At 41.1% G+C, this 27113-nt stretch overlaps 1 protein-coding gene across 1 annotated transcript in view; it reads left to right on the forward strand.

The window, feature by feature from the left end:
- ZMYM2 (zinc finger MYM-type containing 2) overlaps nt 1–27113 on the forward strand; it is a 64591-nt gene that overhangs the window by 21315 nt on the left and 16163 nt on the right. The window contains exons 6-13 of the mRNA XM_056858669.1: nt 2338–2550; nt 11995–12145; nt 12934–13049; nt 18520–18636; nt 20975–21125; nt 22734–22906; nt 23812–23977; nt 26019–26053. Of these exons, the coding sequence (XP_056714647.1) occupies nt 2338–2550; nt 11995–12145; nt 12934–13049; nt 18520–18636; nt 20975–21125; nt 22734–22906; nt 23812–23977; nt 26019–26053 (1122 nt within the window). The remainder of the gene's footprint in view (nt 1–2337; nt 2551–11994; nt 12146–12933; nt 13050–18519; nt 18637–20974; nt 21126–22733; nt 22907–23811; nt 23978–26018; nt 26054–27113) is intronic.

Below are 27113 nucleotides of genomic sequence, written 5' to 3' on the forward strand. Positions count from 1 at the left end.
GCCCCTCCATGTGTGCGCTGCCATCTGTACTAGAGTACCTACTCTAACTCCAGTCTTTGGGTCTCGCTCATCTCTAGAAATTCACCTGGTTGCCATTTCAGTTTCACAAGCTTCTATCTGGGGCCATTCCATCTTCTATCAGCCAACAGTGAAGAAGTTCTTCCAGGGCCTTGTTTGACTTAATCCTCCATCGCATCCTCCTGCACCAAGATGGGACATCAGACTTGTCCTTAATGAATGGGCAAGCCTTTTTATGCCCTGGAAAACTTGACCTCTGTTTGCTCTTTCAAGACCAGCTTTTGCACTGCCATCTTCTGTGCCAGGAGAGCACTGCTTTTTGAGCAGATCCTCCTTTGGTTTCACCAAGATAAAGCGGTTCTCCACCCTGATATCACCCTTCTGCTTAAGGCGATATCAGAGTTCCATCTAAAGCAGGGCTTCTTAAATTTTTTCCACTCGCAGCCTCTTTCTGCCCAAGAAATTTTTACATGACCCCGGGTATATAGGTATATAATATAGGTATACAAATTAAATATTTACTGGTAATAAATCATAAAAGAAATTTATTTTAAAACAGTTCTTTGTTATACATATAATTTTACCATTTACTGTTGCCAAATTTTTTGCAACCCCCACATTATGGGGTCGCGACCCACAGTTTAAGAAGCTTTGATCTAAAGCAGGACATAGTCCTGCCCACCCCTTATCCATCTCTAGTGACAGAAGTTGAGAGATTACTCTTGAGAGCTGTTGTCTTCTGTAGAAATCTCACCTCTTCTTTCCATACACAGAGACCACAAAAAAGGGGGGAAAAACAGGTTGCTTGCCCGTATATATTCTTCTAGTTGTCATCTGTGCATTCCTACAACCTGCCCACCTTCCCTGCAACAGGTATTCTAACTTGCTGCAGTGTACTTAAGTTGAAGGGAACTGAGTGGAAGAGACATGGCTTCTCCCCCATTAACATGTGTGGTCCAGGTCTGCATCCCTTGGGGGGGGGGAGGGTTTTCACACCTGTTTTGTAGCTTTACCCCCTCTGACAAAGTGTGCATCTTCCAGAGAAGAGTTAAAGCAACAGGTGGTATTTTTCAGGAAAATGGTGCGGCAAAAAGTGTTCTCCTTACTTATTGTATTTTGCATCTTCAGAAAGCTTGCCCCAGTGGTAGCGTTTAGAAAAGGAAGCCTTTTACAATGATTGGCAGAGCAAAATCTAAGCTGTAGTTCTGCTCTACATTCTTGAACACTTCTCCATCTTTACCAGCAAGATAGGTCAGTTATATATAATGTAATTATCCACTACTCCTGTATTAAAAAGGCATACATCCAGCCTAAGGAGGAGTTCTGGAGAACTTGAAAGGTTTTTAAAGTTATTATTTATATTTTTTATTTTTAAAAGAATAAAGGAAAAAACATGAAAGAAAAAGGCTAAGGGGAAAATAAGGGATTACAATAATGCTTCAATATCATTGTACTATTATTATACACAAAGAGTATATCTACTGGGTGGAAATATGCCTTTTATCCCAATTTAATCTCTAGCATTCTAAGATATGATATAATTGGTTTTCTTGTTAAGATACTATTTTCTATATTTCTATTATACTAAAAAAACTACCTTTATACAATATTTTAAAAAATATTATCCTAATATTTATCTCTTTCTGATTCATACTATTTTACCAATACTCTCTATTTTTATATCACCTTTATTAAGTCGCATAAGCATAATCAAGCTTCCAGTTTAAAAAAAAAAATTCTCTCTGTGTACTAAACTAGATAGTTTCACCATCACAGCATAATCTGCCAATTCTTCCAGTCTTCTGTGTTGGGATCTTCATCCGATTTCCATTTCATAGCTAATGCCACTCTCGCTGCTGTAACCATGTATCTATACAGTTCATTAGATAACTTTTCCAGTGTTATGGGCGTTATCCTGAGTAACATATACTTGGAATCCAAAGTAAACTTGGTTTTCAAAATTGTTTGAATTTCTCTGTGAACTTGAGTTCAGTATTTCTTCACGGTCTTACAAGACCACCAGGTATGGAAAAAGGTTCCTTCCAAGAGAACTTGAAAGTTTGAGCACTTTGCTCAACACTTATTTGCTTTTATAGTACGCCTTTCTTGCTGAGGCTCAAGGCAGATTACATAGTGCTAGTCAGTGCAATCAATAGGGTGATAGATCTAATAAGTGTTGGTAATAGGACTACATAGGTTAAGCACAAGGTAGTTTCTTTTTTTAATGATATTTTTTCATGTTTCGCAAATGTAATCTGAAAGAGTTTGAAACCTGTTATCAAGCTGAATCTAATTTTGTATTGCTTCCCCCCTTTTTAGATCCGTCACGAAGTTAGCTTTAAAAATATGACACACAAGCTGTGTAGTGACCACTGCTTCAACCGATACCGAATGGCAAATGGTTTAATAATGAATTGTTGTGAGCATTGTGGGGAATACCTACCTAGTAAAGGTGCAGCAAACAATATCCTTATGGTTGACGGAGAGCCGAAAAGGTTCTGCTGCCAAAACTGTGTTGGTGAATATAAACAGGTAACCCTTCTTTTTTCAATTTAGTTAGCAGTAAAACTTTTTCATATTCTTCAAACTGTTTGCAGCGAAACGTCATGCTAAGAGTTGCAGTCCACAGAAGTCTACCCTGTTTGTTAATCTACATCCGTGGTACTCACTCCGTGGCTCACAGAGAGCCACATTCACAATTACCATAAACCAACATATCCTCATTTACTTCCTTCCCTGGCATGAGACCTGCATCTCAGGGGAGGCTTGAAGCATACACATTCCTGCAGCAGTGGCTGTTTGAAGGTGGGAACCAACTGCTCACCAGAAGTCCCACTGGGCAAGGGCCTTGCCCACTTTCCTGAAACGTGGGGCAAGTGCCAGATAGAGGGGTGGTGCTCAGAAGAGCTGCAGGTGGTATCTCAGAGAGCCACACATGCCTCCTGTGCCACAGAGCGAGTATCACTAATCGACATGCATATTGCTTAAGAACTGGAAGAAGTAAAACTGAGAACATTCAGTACTTCATGTTTGATGTAGTTCTTCTTTCTACTGTATTTCCCATTCCTTTGGGGGGGGAGGCGTATCAGTGTTTTTACACACTGCTTTCCACATTGAAGATACCTTTTATGTATTTATTTTAACATACAAAGGTTTTGGCGTTTGTGTCCTTTCCATTTTGGTTGGAAAAAAAAGAGTGGAAATATTTTGGCCCACAAGTTTTTTCCTCCCACACAGAAGCCTTGGGTCCATCCTGATGAATTACTTAAGCTAGGTGCTTTTAAATGAGCCTCCCTGTTTTTATGAAGAACTTTTTTCTTTTTCTTTTTGAACAAGGTAGTGTTTTGAACAGAAGAACCCTTCCGAATGAAAAGTACCCATTTTACCCACTATCTGTATTATTCTGTTCTGTATTTAAATGTTAAGATGTTGCTTATTTGTAATATTGTAAACAGCACTTCTAGAACTATAACATGGGCCTTGTTTTTATTATACAGCGAAACAAAAAGGGCAAAATAGGTTATTCAAGATACTAAAATGCTAGGCATACACAGAAGCCATGGAGAGCCTTGGAGAAGCCTTGAATAAGATTTCATGAAGGAACACACAAAAGATACAAGAATAACTTGGGAGTTTCCCACACAACCAAAATGCATTGCTGAAATTCCAAGTGAACGTGGAATTGAGGTTGAATGACGACTCTGTGTATCATCAGTTTATTGTGATCTGGACGTTTTTTTAAATCTGTATAGTTACTTCGTATTACTTTTGGCATTCCCTATGTTTATGATAAGGTGGTGTGGTATGTGGGTCATTCTGCAGTCTTATTTGAATCCTTGAGCTTTTTTATTCTTTGGACCTAGGTTTTAGAATTTCTTTGTTGGAGAGGGTAGCGCTCGTTAAGCAGTTGCCCCGTTAGGTAGGAAGCTGTCTGGAAAAAAAAAGGTTCTTGTGTAAGAAGGGATTGTTGTAGAGTGCTACTGTGCTCTTCTTCTTCTTATCTTCCTCACTTTGCCAGCCCCTTTGGGGAGGGCACATGTTTGCTCTGCTGTTATCTGCAACGTGAGGATGTGCTTGCCTCCTTCAATGAAATTGAATGGCCATGCTCTTGAGGGGCATCCACAGGCTACTTGTGCCCTAAATAGGAAAAGCTTGCGTGTTGCTGGATTTCATTGTGGGAGGTACATACAGGTATCCCGTTGCAGGTAAAAGCATGCATATTTTGTGGAGCGCCTGCCAATGAGATGGGGAGAGACTCTTTTGTTGCGATATCTGAATAGCTTCCTACATGCAGTGGGCGCACTGGACCCTGCTGCTGGATTTATAACAGCTTTTCATGGAGAAAGGAATGGCAGGGGGGGAAAAGGTTTTTTTGAATATAGAAGCATTGCTGGCCAATTATTTTTCATTTGGAAAGATTGATAAATTAGTGCCTCTGTTAAGCATAACCTAAATATTCTTCAAGATGCCTGTGAAGGATAAAGCCATAATCATAACTTGAGCCTCTGTCTTACATTTATGCCATAGTGTTAGTTTGACTTCAAAATTTTATAGAGAAAAGTAAAACTGATCAGCTTTGTAGATTGTGTCTTAAGCTACACTTTTTAAAAGACCTTTTCACATTTACAAGTTAACATATCTATACGGTTGATAAAACAGATACGTTCTTTAAAATATGATGATTCTTGCATTTAATATTACAACGAAGAGCAGACATTTGGATATATTATTTGTTCTAAAAGTTTTCCTTGGGCCTCAGTGTTTGCTGAAGTTCTGTCTGAATGCCCAGGCTATTAAAATGCTGAATTCGTTTTTTGGGGGGGTTTTTGGGGTGTTTTTTTTTTTGCTAGTATAAGATTTGTGTTAAAAAGTAGTTCAAATATTTAGTGTTTATGTAATAGGGGGAAATAGAACTGATACACACTATTTGTACCCACCTAATCTTTGTTTAAATAAATAAATTTTTCACAAATAACTTTTTTGAAGTAGTTGCTTGAATTCCAGCTCATTTTGGTCTTGTACCGTTTCACATAGAGCTCCATTCTAAGCACAGAATTTATACTTAGCCGTCCTTAAAATATCTCCATCGCTCTTCTAGTAGGTTTGCAACTGCCATATTTTCTTACATTGCAGCCCCCATATGTAAAATAACTCTAAAGTCCTTCTCTATTCTTTAATGGAGATGCACTTGAATGTACAAGGGGAAGGGGAAGCATTATCAGGTAACCAGTAGGTTTGTACATTCATGACACAGAAGACCTACTAATGCCTAATGGTTGCCTAGCAAAACTTCCTCTTTCTCTTCACCTCAGGCTTTCAGTGCGGCCACATTAGAGTCCAGAAGAGATCTTTAGTTCATTGTCACTATATTGCCCTAAAAAGTTATTGAGCCACTTCCCTTTGTAGCCACTGTGGTCTTATGGACAAACTCAAACTACACAATTCCACAAACATGGATATATGAAGCTGCCGTAAGTCAGACTATTGGCCTATCTATCTCTGGGCTATCTATTGTGTTTGGACCACTGGTGCATCTTGCTCAGCACAATCTAATAAAAAGATCCCCCCACAAATCCTTTTAACTTGATGATGCCAGGTTTGAGCCTCAGACTAAGAATTCATTTAGAAGGGAAGTTAATACTATATGTGGATCATAATTTTTGAGCAGTAGATTGACTTGTGTCAAGTTGGGGAACTGGTGGTTGTCTTGGTTGCTGAAAAGAAGCCAATTCTTAGTTGGGAGGTTCTGGTTCTTCATTGTATAAAACAGTTACAGAAAAACATCAGCAAACATCAGCTAAATTATATGGGCTAATTGAAATTAAATGTAAAAGACAGAATTCAGTCTTACAATAAGGTTTGTAATAACATAACACAAACGTGAGAAACTTTGTTTATGATGGGGTCTCCATTTCTAGCTGTGGTCACATCATGAGAGAAGGCAAAAGTGGAGGTGAACCACAACTGAACCCTTTGAGTGCTTGATTGCAAGAGAGATGAGGATCTTGCATCTCTAGTACTTGAATAGAACTAAGAATTTTGACAGGTGTATGACCCTTCCTTTCCATCTTCCCCCAGTGATTGAAGAAGCTCTGCTTACCCTTCCTGTACAGAAACTGGAAGTGCTAGAAGAAAGATCTGGATGTTGTCCTTCCGAACCTGGTTGTAAAAAGTGGCTCAGAGGAGCTTTCTTCTTTCACTTGCTGACAATGGCTCAGCAGAGTTACTCCTGGCTTAAGGGTCTAGCTTCCTGGTTGGAGTTAGTCTTAAAAACACAAACCAATGCGTGTGAAGAATAGAGATTGTCCCCTTGGTACTCAAGCAGTCAAGTCTTAAAAGGAATAAAAAAGAGCAGAAACAAAAGCCAAGGAAAGATATATCATTTTTACACTTCTGTCTCGTTCAGCAATAAGGGTTGGAGGGGCAAACATTCCAACGAATCTAGGACTTGCATGTGCCAGGAAGTAGTTTCTGTGGATGATTGGAGTTAGTCTTACAGTGATTGTGTGGTGACTGCATTTTCTTAACTCAAGGAACATGTTACCTTGTTAAGAATCATTCTGAAGGGTTCTTAAGTGTCCATAGCTTACTGTGCAAGTCAGCTGAAAGATCTCTTAGATGTGGTAAACAGTGCTGATTTAGAGGCTGTCTAATATGTCTCCAGACCAGTCAATACATGTGTCAGAAAAAACACGGAGCAAGTGATGGATTTTGCTCTGATAGCAATATCAGTTTGTTTGCACGTTGGAATGTTTGTAGATAATCTGCTTCTCTACATGCCGCTCCATCACTTACACATTCCTATGGATATGGTGGTCCAAACACGAATTAATACCTACCTCTAGTAGAAACATGATGGGACAATATGGAAGAAGATTATGTCTCACTTTGTTTTAGGCTGCTAACTGTAGATCACTCAATATCTTGCTGTATAAACCAGTATTTTTGGTTTCATTATCAGCCATTTTATTAGCTCAGACTTGCTGATTCTTGGCTCTTTAGCAGATGATTCTTTAGTGTATTTCCTCTTACTATCTTGCTGCATTCTCTACTGCTGTGTTGTATGTTAACACTCTGCATTCTTCCTTTCAGGGGCAGTTGCATTGTATAGGTATCAAGGGTTTTCCTAGGCCAGGGGTCCCCAGCATGGTGCCCATGGGTGCCATGGCACACACCAACACCTTTTCTGGCGCCCATAAAGCTTCTGATTATTGGAGATTTGATTGGCTGTGCAGATTTTTTTTAATGGTGCTTTGGACAGCAGCTTCCACCACAGCACAAAGATATACACTGTGTTACTGAAGTTAAGCTGTGGCAATCATTTTGTGGCTGGCTCCACCTCCTGTTCCAGCCATTTTGATGCAGCCGCTTTTTTGCTGCACCCACCATGCTGTGTCAGAATTTCAGTTTTCCCCCCAGGCTCAAAAAGGTTGGGGTCTCTGTCCTAGGCACTATGCATAGGGTTTCTCAATTAGCTTTATCAACTCTGGCAATCAGTGGGGTGACAGATGTCACAACCAGATTGCCCTCGCATCCATAGGCTTGCTCAGGTCTTTTATGTTGAGCTAAGGGATTTAAGACTCTTGAGACACCTATAGAAAGGAAAGCTTTAGTGAGTATGCAGAAGAGTCACATGACTACCCGAATGGCTTTCAGGCACAAATAGGTCTGTTACGAAAAGTTAATTTAATTATTTATTTTGCCTGGGTTTCAAAGGCATATGGGGTTATAATGGCAGGATTAATACAATAGGAAAATGTTACCTTCTAGTTGAGTCAAGTTTGAAAGTCATTAGACCTTTAATAAGCTCTGAACATGTAGCGCATCCTGAACCTTGTTACCTTGATAATTAATTTCAGGTGGGTTAGTCTGTAGCACTAGAACAAAATTCAAGTCCAGTAGCACCTTAAATACCAACAGAATTTTCCAGGGCTTTTGTGAGTCCACGTGGCACAGAGTGTTAAACTGCAGGACTGCAGTCCAAGCTCTGCTCACGACCTGAGTTCGATCCTGACGGAAGTTGGTTTCAGGTAGCCAGCTCAATGCTGACTCAGCCTTCCATCCTTCCAAGGTCGGTAAAATGAGGACCCAGCTTGCTGCTGGGGGTAAAGTGTAGATGACTGGGGAAGGCAATGATAAACCACCCCGTAAACAACGTCTGCCTAGTAAATGTCGGGATGTGATGTCACCCCATGGGTCAGCAATGACCTGGTGCTTGCACAGGGGACCTTTACCTTTTTTGTGAGTCAAAGATTACCAGATATCTGGTGAAGTGAGCTTTGACTCATAAAAGCTTGTGTGTTGGAAAATTGTGTTGGTCTTTAAGGTGCTACTGGACTTAGACGTGGAAATTAATCATATTGCACTTGTAGTTTTCTGTACCTTATCAGTACTGCTGCTAGTATCCTGCATTGTTGCTCATTCAGTAGCAGCCACTCTCCTATAATCCTGCTGCTGTTTCTAGCTTTTCCTACTTTTAAATGCTCTATTCTACCAGTCATGCATAACAAACAAAATGTTGCATCTGATTAATTCTCAATCCATTTGTTAAGTGTCTTTTTAGTTTACTGTGCATAGCTTCCTGGTACTTCTACAGTACACCTTCCAGGATGTAGTACATGCACTTGGAGACATAACATGATATACACCAGTTGTGGTCTTTAATTCCTTGTTGTGTGTATGTGAACCTCTGTGCTTGCCTCTGTATGTATGTGAACCTCTGCTACCGTAGTTACAAGTTTAGGGAAACATGTATGTAAATATTATAGCTTGCTTAAGGCTTAACTAGTTCACAGCTGCTTGAGAGAACAACTTGGAGAAAAGCGGAGGAAGAATTAGTTAATGGCACCTGCCTATGTCATTTCTCCACCCCCTGTCACCTGTTCTGAAACTGCCTAAGCTACTCAAGAGGTCATGATGGACACATGAGTCCTGGATTTTCTCACTTTCCTCATACACTGCTTGGCTTTATTTTTGGAAGACCAGGTTTAAATATTAATTGGTAATTGTCCTTAGAAACTCCATGATCCCTTTGGGAACCACACATACATCTTTGCAGGTTTCAAGGTTGAGGAGCAGACAGGTGGAAGATTAATCTGAATCATCTAAAGAGCACTTTGGAAAATTAAGCCCTTCTGTTCTTATTTTACTAAAATGCCAGTTTTATTGCTGGAACTTGTTTTAATACTTATCCCTTCTCTCTCCCATCCCAAACATCCTTGTTCATCTTGATGGACAACTAAGCCAAGTGCTTGGAGGCAGTGTACCCTGAGGCTTTTTCAGGGGGGGAAATGTATTGATGGATGTTTCAGTGACTTCCTTCACAAATGGTCTGAGGGAATAATACACTGAAAATGTGTTCATTGTTTTACATTTGATTAGCAGAATCAAGTTAGATCCCTTCAAATCGAATTTCTCATGTTCTTCCAGGTCCTCCAAAGCCATTTAATTTTCCTTTCAACATGACAAACTTCAACCTTAAGTAAGCAGGAATCTGTAATTCACGGGGCTAGCTAGTTAATTTGGAAAGCCTGACAAACTCTCTCCCCCCCATGTTTCTTCACTTACTCTAAGTGGGCTAAATGTGCTTCTGGTTCTGTTTAGTAGAAAAGAGCAAGAGTCCAGTAGCACCTTAAGGACTAACAACATTTCTGACAGGGTATGAGTTTTTGTGTGCCACAGCTCACTTCTTTAGTATTGGTTCCCTAAGTCCACACCACATTTACCTCAGTCATGTTTCGGAAAGCTAGCTCTTTGCTGCTCCTTTGTTATGCTGCCTATGCTAGTTGAAATAAAAGGCATCTCTATACCACAGCATGTATCTCGTATGAATGAACAGATACTCCTTCAGCAAAATTATAAAATTACGGTACTGCTGTTGCGTTACTCTAAAAAGCTAAAGAATGCCTTCATAGAACCCTTTCCTACAGGAACTCCAAAGCGCAAATTAAACACTAGGCTTAACTTTGAAAGCTAGGATTTAAAGATGATGCGTCAGTGGTGGGTAACATCCTCTTTCCCTGTGCCCTGTGAGCACTGTGTCTTTTCCCCAAGCTCTTGGGAAAAAAAGGAATACTTTGAATATAACTTCCTATCAAGCAGACTTTAGTTGATACATATATTGAGACAGATTTTAATCCAGTGTCTTGAATTGAAGGAAGAGTGGTAAAACCATTCTTTTTAGTATCCTTAAGTAGATACTGATGGGTGAATATCAGTAAGGTAGTTGTATAGTTAATCTGTTGCTCTAACATAAGGGAAGTGTTAACTTCTAGACTGAGAACTGCAGTATTCCTAACTTCGCAAAAAAAACAAGCAAATTGGGAAAGCTTTGGGTTTTGTGCACACGTGTGACCTTTCAGAACATGTTTTCTGTATCTACAGCAATTCTCAATTGAGTTTGACAATTTAAAAAAATGAAATGCAATCACTGGCTTTAATAGTCAATCATCTCCAATGCGACAGTTTTTTCTGGATTAGCTCTTTATGTTTTGTTTTTACCTGTAAATTGTTACTAGCATTTCTGAGTGAAAGATTCCTCCTTACTGAACCCAAGTCACCAGGCATTCTTCAATACAGTTTCTTTATAGTAGTACATGTTTTCAAAGCAAATACCCAATTAAGCTTCTGGCTCATTTTGATTCCAGTTCTCAAGTGTTTGGGTATTTTCACTCCCAACTTTTTTGGCAGCTTTTTTGAGTTGGCCAGTCTTGGCCACTTTCTGATCTTCAGTGTTGTCAGTAGATGGCCTTGCTAGACCGTAATAATACAACATTTTGCATGTGGATATATTATTCATTTATTTAAAATATTTCTAACCACCTTTCATCCAAGGTGGACTCAAGGCAGTTTGTGGAGATGTGCGTAAGGCAGACATAATAAAACACTTCAAAGTGACCGCGATAAATAGGTCAAAACCATATTCTCAGTCCACAGAAACAGCAATTAAAAAACCAGCAGAAAGCCACCAGGAATAAAATTGTTTTGTGGGTTTTCCTAAATGCAGGTAAAAGAGGTTCATTTCCACTGGCAGTCTGTCCCAGAGTACTAGGGAGGGGCTGTAGCTCAGTGGTAGAGCATCTGCTTGGCATGCAGAAGGACCCAGGTTCAATCCCCAGCATCTCCAGTTAAAGGGACTAGGAAAGTAGTTGATGTGAAAGACCTCTGCCTGAGACCCTGGAGATCCGCTGCCGGTCTGAGTAGACAATACTGACTTTGATGGACCAAGGGTCTCATTCAGTATAAGGCAGCTTCATGTGTTCAAGCCACTGAGGGTGTCCTACATTGGGCTCCATAGGCCAAAACTGTCTGTGGCAGGGAACAATGCGAAGAAGCAGGTGTGAAGAATGAAGCTGGCACATGGTAGGGAAGAGAGTAATTCAGATGTGTCAGGACGAGACATACTGCGTTCTTAGAAGTTCTATTAAAAGTCAACGAAATTGCAATTTGAGCAGTATTTTCTTTCAATTCCCCTGAAAAAGACCAAGCTAAGCCTACATAGGCCTCAGTGTATAGTGTCCAGTGTATTGGGGAAATAGCAAGGTATCCATACCAGACTGGGAGGTCCACATGTCTTCGGACACATTTTGCAGTTGTGTGCGGACGATACATGTTGTCCAGTCCATGTCATCCTCACCTCTGAAAGTCTGGGGGTAAGAAGAGCATGGATGACTGCACAGCTAGTGACACTACTTAAGCATTATGCCAAATGCATGGTGAGAAGGGTGCTATTCCAGTCTTCTGCCATTAGGTGGATCCTGTCCTTTGAGGTTCTCTGGTGTTGGGTCGCTATGGGTCGGAAGTGACTTGACGGCACTGAACACACACAGTGCTGGGTGTCTTTATTACTGAATGATCTAAATTTTGGGGAGGTCGGTTAGAAAATTCCTGCATGTCTGTCTGTAAAGAGAGTGTTTACACCAGTCCATAACTAATGTAACATTTTGCTTTTTGTTTTGTTTTTTATTTACTTTTTAGAAATATGGCAAATTAACAGCTTGTACTGGTTGCAAAACTCAGTGCAGGTTTTTTGACATGACACAGTGCATAGGACCTAATGGACATATGGAGCCATACTGCTCAACCTCATGCATGAACACACACAAATCAAAATATGCAAAATCACAAAGTAAGTTTTCATCAATGATGACAAGATCCATTTCCAAAGTAGAGGAATCATGTTTCAGTTATTGCTTAGATCTGATTTCCTTCTGGGGAAAAAGGGGTTATTCTCAAATAATGGATGGAGACCTAAAATACCTTAAGTGTGCTTAACCCAGTTGTATATATGTGATATATAGCTTTATGAGTTTTACATTTTTAATGGTCCAGTCCACATTCTGATCAGCTATGAGTTCTTTTTAATTGATGTTAGTCATAGCATCAACTCATTTCCTGAATGTTTGTTCTTGTATTCTAAAGCACATGTTTCAAAGTAGGAAATGAATGTTGTTGGAGAAACGCTCAGAGGAGAAAACGCATTATTACTGACAATAGAATCTTTGCTGCCCCAGTTCAGTATGTAGTATAAGCTCTGTTGGCATATTTGTGACCCTTTCCTAACACAGATTTCCTTAGGTTTAGGGGCTCTCTGAACCGTAAGAGTAGTAAATTGAGGAAGAAGATATTTAATGAACTTGCTTGAAGTTAGAAGTATCAAAGCAGATTTTGATAACCTCACAAAGATACTGTACTTCTTAGTTTTATGAGGCACTATTTAATTAGGAACATGTGTCTTCATAATTTAATATTTAGGAATACTTATTTAGCTTTTAGATCTACTTATGGTTCTAGATACTAAATATAGTTACTAAATATAGATCCCACATTGATATAAATTTTGAGAAATGCCAACTTGTAATTCATAACTCTGTACATTTGCATTTATTTTCTGTGTAAACCACATTTTTCTTTTAGGTATGGGAATTGTTTGCCACTTTTGTAAGCGAAACTCTTTACCTCAGTATCAAGCCACAATGCCTGATGGGATACTGTACAACTTTTGCAGCTCCAGTTGTGTAGCTAAATTTCAGGTTAGCTGTTGTGTTAAATCTCCTCTTCCTCTTGGATTGTGTATATACCTGTGTGCATGATTGTTAGGTTACCTTGATATGTTCATATTTTAGGTGATAAGCTGCTGTTAAAAGCTACTCTTCATAAATGTAAAAACCTGATGCAGTTCACTAAACCTTCATATAGAGAAATTAACCTTCTATGCTTTGACTCCAGTGTTGGCTCTGCCCAAGCGTACATGAAAGTAAGTTCCAGAGGTCAGGGTCTCTTATGTTGAATCCTCTCTTCTGGTTCTACTTGGATGTATACCCTCCTTGACACCTGCATACTGAGATTGTCAGTGGGTACCATGCTCCCAGCTTTCTCACTGTTTACGGAAGTAAAAACTTGAACTAGAAAGTCCTTTTTGATTTGTAGATCAAACCCCCTCTTTCAAATACCCCCAGGATTTCCTAGTTCAGGCATTTGGTTCCCCATAACATCAGCTAAGAAGCAATCTTCCTGTTTTGCTATTCATAGAAGCAGTGTGAGAATTGTTCAAATTGATCTTTAATCACCTCCTTACCCTGTGTACTGAAAGCTTTACTTTCTAGCTTCTTTTGAGTGTGAGAAAAGACACGTGTCCAGCCAAGCAGCAAAGTAGTAGTAAATATTTTCTTTATTTTAGAAATTGCCACCCGATGTAAAAATCTGTTATTTTGCAGTGCCAGTCATGTAGCAGCACAAGCTGCCTAGTGTTCTGTTCTACAATACCAAAAATTGAAGCATGTGTCTGTTTTTAACAAGGCTAGCATACATATGTATATTGCAGTAATCTTATTATTAATTGATAGAGTTGTGAATAGTATTGTCCGTAGCCCGATTGTCCCTAGCCTTTTCAATCAAGGATACAGGAGATAAATGACTTGAGTGTAGACTGTATCTTCAGGTAGCTCACCGCTGGAATTTTGCAACATTTTTATTGATTGAAAGGACGTTGCTTTACAATGTAAAGTTTACATCATTCAGAGGTTTGCCTTCTCATGGCCTTCTGTATCCCATTTGATAATGCCGCTGCTTAGTTCTAATGTGAGCAGATGTTGGATAGTTCTTTCAGGTCGAAAATGCATGGTCGCTTTATCCTCCTTTAATCCCTGTTTCAGCCAGGATCGAACGCATGCGTTTCGCCTAATGTGCGTTCAATCCTGGCTAAAAGGGATTAAAGGATAAAGCGACCATGCATTTTCGCCCTCAGTCTGTGTTGTTGTCCTGGGCCTTTTGTCAACATTAATTTATGTGGTGGTTTAAGGATGACTTTCAGATTTTTAAAAAAATGATCACGAACTAGCCACAATTAAGCCTTTTTAAAAGTCCTGTTGATTTTTGTCGTTTAAGTCCTCTTTTAGAATTTACTTCTGGGTGGTTTGTGCCCATTTTTTTGCAGATAGGTGTATTGTTATTTCACTTGGTCAAATAAGAAGAGTGTTTTTTGGTCCAATGCTACAAGAAACCCACTTGATTTTTGTCTCTGCTTTAATATTAGTTTATTAATAGTCACTCTTAAACTATTCATGGGGTTGGCCTATGGCTCCGTGGTAGAGTACTTGGTACATCGGTTCAGTACCTGGCATCTACAATTTAAAGGGATTTGGGTCACAGATGCTGAGAGAGACCGTTCTGTTCTTGAGGTCTTGGATAACCTTTGCTGTCGAAATGACTGGTACTGAGTTAGATAACTCAGTGGCCGGTCTGAATACAAGATGGCTTCACATGTTACCCTCATCTCTGTGGTTCACATAGAAACATGGCATAAACTAATAAAAAGCATTGCTGCATTCATCATTAACCAATAAACACCTGGCTTGTTAAAAAGTTCTGTCGTGAGAATGATGTTTATTCCTAGCCTCTCTTTTTTAAAAGTTGTTATTTTTTTCAGAGTTTTATTAGATATTTTGTAGTTTTGTGATACTTGAAAATGGACCTTTTGCTCTTCTGGAGTTGTCTTAGACCTATCTTTGCCTTGATAGGATGTTTTCTTAGCTAGTTCCTTGAGGTGGTTCTGGGGATTTCAAGTCCATCTGAATTTTAGCAGAGGCTGCCTGGCTGTTTTGTTTATCATCTAAACTCTGGTACCCTTTCCTGTTTAAAAAAAAAAGAGCAAAAGAACCATTACGTGGTTTGTGTTCTGTCTTTAACCTTCTTCACATATTGCCAACTAGACTTGCTTTTTCATACTACTACAGTTCCTGATTTGTTTTTCCATGCTTTTGTCCTACCTTTCAGTCTACCAGAGGTCAAGGTAGAACTTTCTTCTGTTCCTAATTGCCTGTGTGGGCTTCTGTGCTCGGCCTTCTCTTTTTCTGAATTTTAGTTTCGTGGGGCATTCAATCCATACCAGTCAATGAAACTTCATTTTTGAATAGTTCTTATATGTTGTATGTGGGGATGATAATACTGATTTTTATCCTATGAAAAGGTGAGCAAGATGCTAATCTAGTGTGCCCTTTTTTAAAGAAAGATAAAACATTTATAAGAAATATTAATTTTTAAATTTGTGGATAGATTTTGTTTCCCTCAGGTTGGTCAGTAATTTATTACAAAAGCAGAAGTTCTAATTCAGGGGTTCAGAACTTTGCTGGGCCCTTCTGGAAAAGGGTAGAGGGCACAACTGCAAAACGGCTGCCCTGGGACTGAGTCTAATCACAAAATGGCTGTTACCGTCTCAGTGCTGAGAGGTTCCAAGCCAAAGCTCTCCTATGGTGGAGGCAACTATGTCCAGCTCCACAGTGAGGCTAGGTGGTGGCTGCTGGTGGATTTGGAAGGATGCTAGCCTCTACTTACTACCTTGCCTTGCCAAGAGCTAGACCACTGAACATTACTTCTTTCCATGTTCTCCTAATTTTTAAAATGTGCACTGAACAGGAACTGATATGTAGTTGGAGCTAGAGGCTGAGTTAAAGAACGTTGATGGTGTTGCAGGTTTCCTGAGATGAATGGGTGGGTATTTGCTAGGTGTTTCATTTCTGCTCTAGCACATTATTTGGCCTCATTCCCTTTCATTTAATATCCATGTGACTGGCTCTAGAACATGGGTCCCCATGAACCTGTGGTGAAACTTTGAGAAATGCTAGCCAGTGTCACCATGGCCCTGTCACAAAATGGCTGCTCTCCCATGAAACACCTTCAGTGTTGCAAAGTTCCAAATCAAATGCCCTTCTACATCTCAGGCAGTCATGGGCAGCTCTACAGTGAGGTGAGACGGTGACCTCAGGTGGCTTTGGGAAGGGTCCCAGCCTGTATGTCTGCTGTGTCCCCACTCCACCCCATGAAGGAGCCAGAGCATACTTAAAACTCCCCCCCCACCAAGTTCTCATCTTCAAACTCAGTGCAGCAAGCCACACAGTGTTTAAAGAAGAGTTGATTTTTATATGCCGACTTTTTCTACCACTTAAGGAAGAATCAAACCGGCTTACAATCTCTTTCCCTTCCCCTCCCCACAACAAACAGCCTGTGAGGTAGGTGGGGCTGAAAGAGCTCTAAGAGAGCAGTGACTAGCCCAAGGTCACCCAGCCAGCTTCATGTGTAGGAGAGGGGAAAGGAACCCAGTTCACTGGATTAGCGTCCACCGCTCATGTGGAGGAGTAGAGAATCAAACCCGGTTCTCCAGATTAGAGTCCACCACTCCAAAGCACCGCTCTTAACCACTACGCCATGTTGGCTCTACTAACCACTGCACCACGCTGACAGCTGTGTAATGAGAAGTGAAGGAACATTAGGAGCTCTGGCTCCTGGGTGAGGGGTGTGGTGTGGTGGGGAAGAAAGCAAAGGGTAGTGGCCAGTAGCAACCTCAGGCGGGGCACCCGTTGTGGGAGGAAGATGAGCACTCCCTGCAGCCTCATGCAATGCCTGCCGGGCAGTTCTGATACACCACCTACCCCAAAGAGGTAGAGGAAACCTGGGATCAGCTCTCTGCTTTGTGGAACAGCCACTGATTGGTTTCAGTTTCCAAAGAAAGGGGGAGCGGTTGGATCCCCCTGCAGTTACCAGGAGAGGTCTCCAAGTCCAGAGACATAAGAGGGATTGCGACTGTAGCCAAGCTGTGAGGGTTCATGGCTGTGATGCTCCTGTTTGGGATGACCTCCTGTTTCAGCTAGTCAGTAGTTAAGGAGCCATCTGAAGTTCCCCGTTCTTATGTTCCATTCAACACTCTTTGGATTTAACGCCTAAGACTCGAGAAGCAAACGGCCACCAGGAAACACATTGGTGGGTGCCACTGCGCCCCTGGGTGCCATATTGGGGACTACTGCTCTAGAGTTTGGATTAACCTGTTCTGTGTATTATGCATCTGTTGATTACTATTATGAAGCATTGAGGTAGGTCTGTGTATTTGGACTTGAATGTTAAGTCCAAATCATGGAGTTGGTGGTGAGCACGTGACCAAAGAGGTGTCGTACCGTGCAAAGAGGAGAATGACGTGGCATAGAGGTCTAGATATTGACAAAGCGGTTTACATAATGAGGGGGTCTCTAGTTCCTTGTCCCGGTTTCAAATTTATCTCCATGTGCTTATTGTTCTTCCAAATCTGCAGTCCTCTTCTGCTTGCTTAAACGTTTCCAACCATTCTTCCTTGTCTCCTCTTATATTTATTTATCTATTGGGTTTCTATACCACTATCCAGCTACAGCTCCCTCCCAGAACACACATATGATGCCACCTTCTTTTTTTCCAATCACTCATCAAAACCCATTTCTTCTGTGAAATCCATAGGTTCTAGAGCAGGGGTCGCTAACCTTTTTTGAGCCTGTGGGCACATTTGGAATTCTGACACAGCACGGTGGGTACAGTAACAAAATGGCTGCTACAAAATGGCTGCCACAGGAGGTGGAGCCAGCAGCAAATCTTTATCACAGTGCAAATCCTTGTGCTGTGGTGGCAGCTGCTGCCAAAGCAACATTTCAAAAACTGCACAGCCAATCAGAAGCATTGCTGGACAAAAGCCCTACCTGGCCCCACCCACTTCCTGAAAACACTTGGCAGGTGCCAGAAAAGGTGTCTGCAGGCACCATAGCACCCTTGGGCAGCATGTTGGGGACCCCTGTTGTACAGTTATCTGTATATTTTAAAAAATATTTTAAAGACTCTTTAAGTACAATCTTCAACAAATGTCCAGTTTCTCTTTTCCAAGTACAACAAAGCTAACTTTTTTTAAGTAGCTCTTCACATTCACCATTTCTTGTTTTTCTCCACTGCTGAAACTTGTTTAGACTGTAAATGCCTTTGGGGCAGGAACCTGCCTGCTTGCTTATGTAACTCTCTAAGGTACCATATACAATGCATGCAAGCATAAGAAATGTAGTAAATAATCCTATGTTGAGCACTTGAATATCTAGCAGAAATTAATGCTTAAGCCTGTTTCATAGTTCATATTTCCACTCAGCTTAAAAAAGAAAAGTAATGAGACATGGAATGGGATGTTCTGGAGTGATATGTGTATTTAAAAATATTTTTCAGACTCTTAGTGTACAGTCTTCCACAAATGGCCAGTTTGCGGCTCCAAGTGATATTCAGCTGAAATGCAATTATTGCAAAAATACTTTCTGCTCAAAGCCTGAAGTACTGGAATGGGAAGTAAGTATACAGAAAGCTGGTGGCCTGCTAAGTTTCCGTTTCACTGAGGTTTTTCAGTTTTCATTAGACTGGGGGATCTTTTGATCAATTATACCATCTAATTTATTTACTTGATGCATTGCCCGCCTTTCCCACTGAGACTCAAGGCAGATTACAAAAGTCATATTTTACTACATATCAAGGAAGTCTCCTGAGAATTTAGAGACCCCCTACCTTTATGTGGGTGGCCCAGTTTGCTGATTGGCATGGAGACCAGGCACTTTCCTATTGGTGGTGGTAAATGCCATCAAGTTCCAGCCAACTTAAGGCGACCCCATAGAGTTTTCAAGACCAGGGATGTTCAGAGGTGGTTTGCCATTGCCTGCCTCTGTGTGGCGACCCTGGACTTCCTTGGTGGTTTCCCATCCAAGTACTAACTGGGCCCAGCCCCGCTTAGCTTCTGAGACCTAAAGAGATTGGGCTAGCCTGGGCCATCCAGGTCAGGGCACTTTCCTATTAGACATAAGTGAATAAGAAGTAGGTAAATATGAAAATGGGGTAAATGCAGCTCTTAAACATAAATGGGTGCTAACATGCTATTTAATATTTCTGCAACATCAGTAGTTGAGTGTTATACTTAAAATATTATGAGATGCAATTAAAACTAATCTTTGTATTTTTAAATTATTAGAAACTGTTAGCTTACTGAAGTTTTTTTAATGTCCCTGCCCTACATAAGTCACCTGCTTAAGTCAGTTTGTTTTGAACTGAAGAGGTGGACTCTAAAAGCAAAAGTCAGGGGAATGTCCTTTCCATGGCTAACACCAACCCTGCTGTGTGTTCTTCTACCATTCCAGCCTTTAAGATCTACAGACCACTCATCTTCTGTGGGCAAGAACATGCTTCCCCTTGATTAAAACTATAGCCCAAATGCACTCTTTATTCTCAAAATAACTAGTAACATGACACTCAATTTATTTGAAAGATTTATGACCCCTACCCTCTCCAGAATCTGCCAAGGGCTTGAATGAATTCTATTTTATTTTCCTCCTGTTCTGAATGAACAATAACCAATTGTTTCAGACACTTTTCTGTTCTTCATAAACTATAAACGTAAAAGCATTTTATGTTGCTGCCTCCCCCAAGATATTGATGGTTATGAATATGTTTAAATCTCCACACCACAATTACTGATTGTGGGAATAATAGATCAAATCAAATTTATTTCAATGCAAGATCAGCTCTGGATAATTTTTTTTTTTAAAGTTAGGTTAAAATAGTAAGACAATGCTTCTGGGAAAGATGATTTGAATAGGAGGAAGAAAGATCATCTATGGCAGGGGTGTCGAACTCATTTACGAGGGCCGGATATGACATAAATGTAACTTGGTCGGGCCAGGCCATGCCTCACCAGCCCAGATCGGGACTGGAGTGGGTGGCTTCCTCAGCTCGCTCGCGGACCGGATAAGAGCTCTCAAGGGGCCAGATCCGGCCCTCAGGCCTTATGTTTGACACCCCTGATCTATGGGGTTAGATTTTCCATCAACCGTTTGCGGATCCCATAAGACCGAAGGCAAAATTTGGCTATTTGTGTGGTTATCACCCGGGAGGAGTCTGCTAAGAGAAGAGAAACTTTAGCTTCTTCAGATCTCCCAGGGAAGGTTGACAATAGGGGGAGAATGTACTGCAATCTTATATCGTTGTATAAAGGGGGGAATAATATAGAAAAGTGGTGTGTGAGTGAGTTTAGGTTGAAGCCCTGTACCTCGGGCTTTGTCTCTTTCCAAGGTGATGTGTGTGTTTGTTTGTGAGCAGGCATAGAACACATCACAGAACTTTGGGCTCAGTGGAAAACTTCATCCTGCTAGTAGCAAATGTGGTGGAATGGGCAAAGAGAGCACCTTTTGCTTCCTGTACCTTGGGGAATGTGTTTTGCCAGGTAGCTGCAGCAACGTTAGCCTAGGTCCAGCCAGAAACAATTTTGCCTTCTGTACTCTCTGCTGTGGAGCTTTAGTTTTTGCTGACCTGGCAGCCTCACCAAATGGTGGGTGGTTAAAAAGCCAGCATTTTTAGTAAGTTCTGTAGAAATGCAGTAATAGGCTTTACCTGTTCTGTACCAAAGATATTTTTGGCTGAATCGACACATAGAAGAACTAGTAGCCAAACAGTCTCTTTTAAAAGGAGTGAAAGAAAGAAAAGGGCTGTTAGGCTCTTTCCCACAAATAAAATGGATTTATGTAAACAAGAGATTTGTTTGTAAACAAGTTTTAACATCTGGCTGTTTCCTTGGATGAAATGTTTAACCAGCTTGAAGCCCTGTTTGTTCATTTCTCCTTCATGGGTTGTTTGTTTTTATTAGAACAAAGTATATCAGTTCTGCAGTAAAACTTGTTCTGATGACTATAAGAAGCTTCATTGCATAGTAACCTACTGTGAATACTGTCAAGAGGAGAAAACCCTACATGAAACAGTGAAATTTTCTGGGATCAAGAGACCATTCTGCAGTGAAGGTATGTTATGTCCCTCTGCTGTATATAATTGCCAGTATTATTGTTGAATATAATATTGAATCCCTTTGGTGTTATAACGGTCACTGTGTTATCAGTTTGTGGAACCATCAGTTCCTTTTTGTGCAATCTTTGTTGCTTTGCTCACCACTTACTTGATCTTTGAACTGATTTTTTCCAGCTAGTATTCAAATATGCTTGTAGCAAAGTCCCTCAAACTGTATTTAAGTTTTAATCCGGTTTTTTAAGGCCAGTAATTGCTGTTATAGAAACCTACAGATTACAAACTGCATCACGGGTTTAGACAAATGAATACCCTTTTGCCCACTGTCCATACACTGTTGGCTGTTAGCCATATGGCTCTGGTTGTACACATTCATTCCCCCATCACATACTTCGTGATAGTCACAGTGGTCAATGCAGAATTTACCCCTCTCCATCAGTGCAGGAGATTACCTGTCCAAGTCATCCTTCTTTTTTGTGCTAATTCAGAGCGTTTCCATTTCTGGTGAGGTTTCCCAGTCCATACCCTGCCTATTCTGCAAAATCCATGCACCCCCACACCCTTGCCTCCTTCAGGCCTTTTCGGCAGCCTTTCTGACTTCTTCCATCTTCCTGTTACCTGAATTTGGGATTTGGCACGATGCCAAAGTGACATTTATGTCATATCCGGCCCTCGTAACAATTGAGTTCTACACCCCTAGGTTAAAGTGTTGGGTGGGACAAGACCTCTAATAAGATACTGAAAGATTGCTAAAATAGCATAGCACTGCCTATGGAGTGAGAGGGTAATCCCCCCCCAGATATTCTTTAATCCACCAGGGAGGGTAAACTCTTAAAGTAACTTTAATGTTTCGTTCCTGTGATGTGAATCAGCCCCCAGGAGGGAAAAACCATTTTGATTCAGGAGAGTAAACATGTGTATTCATAGTAGAAATTAGAAGAAGAAAGAATTTTTGACCCAAAGATTTCAGATTGTATAGCAGTGACTGCACGAATGTGAAATATACAGTAGATATGGGTTACATATGGACCTAAACATTGTTGCATCTATTAACTGCTAGGAAAATCCGGGTTGGCTATAACCTGTACAAAACAGTGATGCGGCCGTCAAGACCCAGTCCGGTGGATGGATTTGTTCACTGCATCTCCACTAGGGGGAGAAATAGACTGCCAAATGGATGGTCCCACTACAGTCTTAAATGGAAACAGACGCACCAGACAATATTTCAGTTGTTTCCTGTGTTGACATATCCTTGGGCATGTTTACCCAAGAGTTTTATGTTGAACTCAGCTCAAGCTGAGTTCAGAATGAAAAGATAATTCTGGAAAAAAAATCCATTGCCATATACTTTTTGTTGAATATGTCCATATGTAAACAGTAGCAGGGTGGTTGTTTCTGATAGGAGTTATATTAAACAGTAAGCCAGGATGATCAGCCCAGGGAATGTGACTAAATCGCCTCTCTATCAAAAATAATTCTTCAAGAGTATCTTGCAGAAATGATGTAGTGAATAAAGTTTGTAAGCTCTTATCCAGCAACGTTTTTTTTCAGGGTAAACTCAGCAGTGCTTTAGGTTTTAAAGACTGCCTACTTCTCCTTTGTCTCAGGTTGCAAGCTGCTGTATAAACAAGATTTTGCAAGACGGTTAGGACTGAGATGTGTTACTTGCAACTATTGTTCTCAGCTGTGTAAAAAGGGAGCAAGTAAGGAACTTGATGGAGTAATGAGAGATTTTTGTACTGAAGAGTGTTGCAAAAAATTTCAAGACTGGTACTACAAGGTAACACATTATTAAAGAGAGTATTTTCAAACACAACGAAAAGGGACAAGCCAATACTGTCCCAAATGTGCCAAATTCAGCAACTGCTTTTTAAACAACTTTGTTTAGATAGCAGTAGCTGGATTTGGCACATTCATAATGTAATATATATGCAGCTGGAAGGCATCTGGATAAGCTGTGGGGCAGTTCTGCATGGGGAATAGCACCTCTGGCTGTAGTGTGAAGTTCAAAATGTTGTGTTTGAGGTATTTGTTTTTGTTGCTGCAAGCATTAGTGCAATCTGTCATCTTTACAAGGATGCCAACAAATCTCTAAAATGAGGTTTGACCTCTGGGCTTCAGAGCTCATTTGTTTGACCATTACACTGAACATGGTCTTAAGGATTATGGGTGCAAACTTGGCACAAGTGGTATATGTTTAGTCACATTATTGTTATGGGTATCCCAGGAAGGATGTTTACTTTTGACCAAAGGTCCCTTTGCATTTCAGATTTAATTTTGTACCTTATGTTTTCTAAGGGTAAAGGTCCCCTGTGCAAGCACTGGGTCATTCCTGACCCATGGGGTGACGTCACATCCCGACGTTTACTAGGCAGACTTTGTTTACAGGGTAGTTTGCCAGTGCCTTCCCCAGTCATCTTCCCTTTACCCCCAGCAAGAAATATTAAAAAGCAAATTCCTGTAGTTCATCCAGTAGCATGTTTTAGTTGACTATCATCATGCTACAAGTTAAAAAGAGCTTTGTAAAGGGATTCCTTCTATAGGTATTGTGTTTTTGTTCCTTTTTGGCTGCTGATAACCCTAAAATAAGCACCTGTTTTAAATGCTGTTTATGGCAGAGGAGCTAATAATTTATTCTTTTTCCAAAGATCTCTAGTTAACAATACTGAATTCGTTCTTTTTAAGGCAGCAAGGTGCGACTGTTGTAAAACACAAGGAACTCTTAAAGAGAAAGTTCAGTGGAGAGGGGAGATGAAACATTTCTGTGACCAGCACTGCCTCCTCCGTTTCTACTGTCAACAAAACGAACCCAACATGGCAACACAGAAAGGACCAGAAAACCTACAATACGGTATGGTGCTTCCCCTCACTGTAATAGTACTGTACACCACTTATCTTTAATTCTGTGAAGTACACCAAGCAACATAAGCTTTGAGGTTTGCAAAAGAGGTCTTCGAAGATAAAGAACTTCTAGAGCAGCTTTTCAGGATCTTGGGGTTGGTAAACGTAGTTAGGCCTTAGGCACTTGCTTCCCAAGTTTAAAAAAAACCTCTTTTCTTTTTAGATCCGAACAAAACAGTATTTTAATATTTAACAGTAACTTGATAAGAACAGTCGAAACCTGATGAACTGTCCTTGTTAATTTCAAACTTCCAATGTTCTGAGGCTTTTCTGCCTGTGTTCTCAGGGTGAGGGGAATCTCCTCTTCCCTGCACTCCAGTGTAGCAGCTCCCTTCGTGGACTCCTTTGCGACTGGCTGTAGTCAGGCTACTGGAGCCTAGCTATCTCCACAGCTGTTCTGCCCTCCCTGGTCTACAGCATCCTCAGCTTTTCAGGCACCTTCCACTTTCTAATGGCTTTCTCTGCTGTAGTTATCTAGATTTCAGCTCTGTCTTTGGGAGTCTTCCAGAAGTCTTCCTCTGAGTCTGTGTCTGAGGGTGAAAACGCATGGTCGCTTTATCCTCCTTTAATCCCTGTTTTAGCCAGGATCGAGCGCACATTAGGCGAAACACGTGCGTTCGATCCTGGCTGAATCCTGGCTGAAACAGGGATTAAAGGAGGATAAAGCAACCATGCGTTTTCGCCCTGAGTCTCCTTTCTGAGTTTCTGTGTTCCCTGTGTCTGCATGCTCAGTCTACTTATAGATTGAAGGGGGATTGAAACCTGTACCTTTTGGTTGGCTCTTATCCGAGTCTGCTTAAACGGCCAATCAGATGGCTACATTGTCCCTGCAGCCTGATTGGTTCTTTGGTTACCCAGCTAAGGCCCAATACCACAGCTCTATTTTCCCCTCCATCTTCTTTGATAGGTTAACTTTACAAGCCCTTAATCTGCTTGATTGTTACATTTTCCCTTATACAACCAGACATTAAAGTCATTCTAATTCATATACATGGCTATTTACGACTACAAATATATACATGGGGTTTTTGATTTCCTCACACAGCTTTTTACTATAAAGAACTGACAGAATAATAGCTGGCAGCCAATAAGTGAAAGTAGACCCATCACCCTGATTAGGGTTGCTAGGTCTCTGTTCGCCACCGGCGGGAGTTTTTTGGGGTGGAGCCTGAGGAGGGTGGGGTTTGAGGAGGGGAGGGACTTCAATGCCATAGAGCCCAATTGCCAAAGCAGCCATTTTCTCGAGGTGAACTGATCTCTGTCGGCTGGAGATCAGTTGTAATAGCAGGACAGCTCCAGCTAGTACATGGAAGTTGGCAACCCTGACTCTAATACTCACCATGTGATAATGGTGGCCTGCATGGTGAATGGACCTGGCTGTCAAAGATGGCTTATCTTTGTTTAATAAATAGGTTGGGCGTACTATGTTATCCATTCTTCGAATACTGTTGATCCGGCTATCATCAGTTCATTGTGACTGGTCACTTTCCATATATGTTGAAGGAGCTTGAGGGGGTTACTTTGCTTGCATCCTAATAGTACTTGCAGTGTAGTTATTTTATATTGTGTAAACTGGGTAGGCAACTTTTTTCTGGCCTATGTGAAGATGCTGGTGTGCTGGCAAATTGAATGGGGTGGGGAGAAGGTTGTACTTGACCAAGACACACTTGTAGCAAGCTTAGGCTCAGTGGCACTGAAAGCACCTTAGACGCTCACCTGAGGCACCTGTCTGGCACCTGTGTCTGTCCAGGAGGTGACAAGAGACATAAACCATATCTGTTGCCATCTTCTCCCGCTGTGCTGGCTCCAGTGGTGCTGGTGTTTCCTCATAAGCTTGTCTTATTTCTGAGGTGGGAAACTTGTTCTGCATACAAAGCAAAAGGGTCCAGCCTGGAATGGGGGGGGGGCAGGGGATAGCCTACCCCTATTCTGTAACATTATGTGGGGGGGGGAAGGAATTATATTGATCTTCCTTGTTCTTGCATTTATAGATCAGGGCTGCCAGACTCCCCGAACGAAAGTCACAGTAAGTAAAGCATAACTTACTCAACACGTATGTCTGGTTCCTTAATTGTATGTAAGTTGACAGTTTAAAATCTCTAATTGGTGAATGTGTGTGAGGATCGGGGCCTGCATCTTTAGAATGTGAGGCAGTGTAAAAACTGTTCTGCTCATTCATTTTTCCCCCAAAGGCTGTTGCTGCTGGAAACAAAATTCCTTCTTTCTAGCAGTGGGTGGGCCCTAATGCAGAAGCAGCGGCTTTGTGTACCTGCTGGACTGCTTGTTACTATGTAAGATCCCTGCTGGATCTGAGCAATGGTCCATTTAGTGTAATGTTCTGTTTCCCATGGTGACCCAAAAACTGGGGCACAGAAGCAAAAATCTTCCCCTGTGCTGGCTCTCAGCAAGTGGTATTCAGAGGTATAGTGCCTCTGAACTGTCCTACTTGTTTAGCCATTGTGGCCAGAAGCCACTGATGGCCTAGAACAGGTTGAAAGAACTATCTCAACTAGCCTTCCATTCCTATTCCTTCTCCCCTGTTTAGAAAGAAGAGTGGAATTTGGGCATGCACAACACATACACACACACACACACAAAGTAATTCACCCTTCCAATCTGTTTCACACTTGGAGATCTCTGGATTGGGGCAGTTAGCAACATTGTACCCACAAAGCGATTGGGGAGGGGCTGTAGCTCAGTGGTAGAGCGTCTGCTTGGCATGCAGAAGGTCCCAGGTTCAATCCCCGCCATTGCCAGTTAAAGGGACTAGGCAAGTAGGTGGTGTGAAAGACCTCTACCTAAGACCCTGGAGAGCTGCTGCCAGTCTGAGTAGACAATACTGACTTCAATGGACCAAGGGTCTGATTCAGTATAAGGCAGCTTCATGTGTTGAGGCCCATTACTTTAAAGATGTAATATAATCTGTGGGAGAACAAGAGCAAGATGAATCATCATATTAGACTAATAGTGTTTAATGTTAACATACACCAGTGCCTTAATGTTGTACTGCTGGTACCGACTGGAAGCATGCCTGTACTGAAGCAGCAGTTCTAGTTGTGTGCTGTATGGGTGTAGTGATACACACA

Source organism: Euleptes europaea, chromosome 12 (genome assembly GCF_029931775.1).
Source record: "Euleptes europaea isolate rEulEur1 chromosome 12, rEulEur1.hap1, whole genome shotgun sequence".
In the NCBI taxonomy this organism is placed as follows: Eukaryota; Metazoa; Chordata; class Lepidosauria; order Squamata; family Sphaerodactylidae; genus Euleptes; species Euleptes europaea.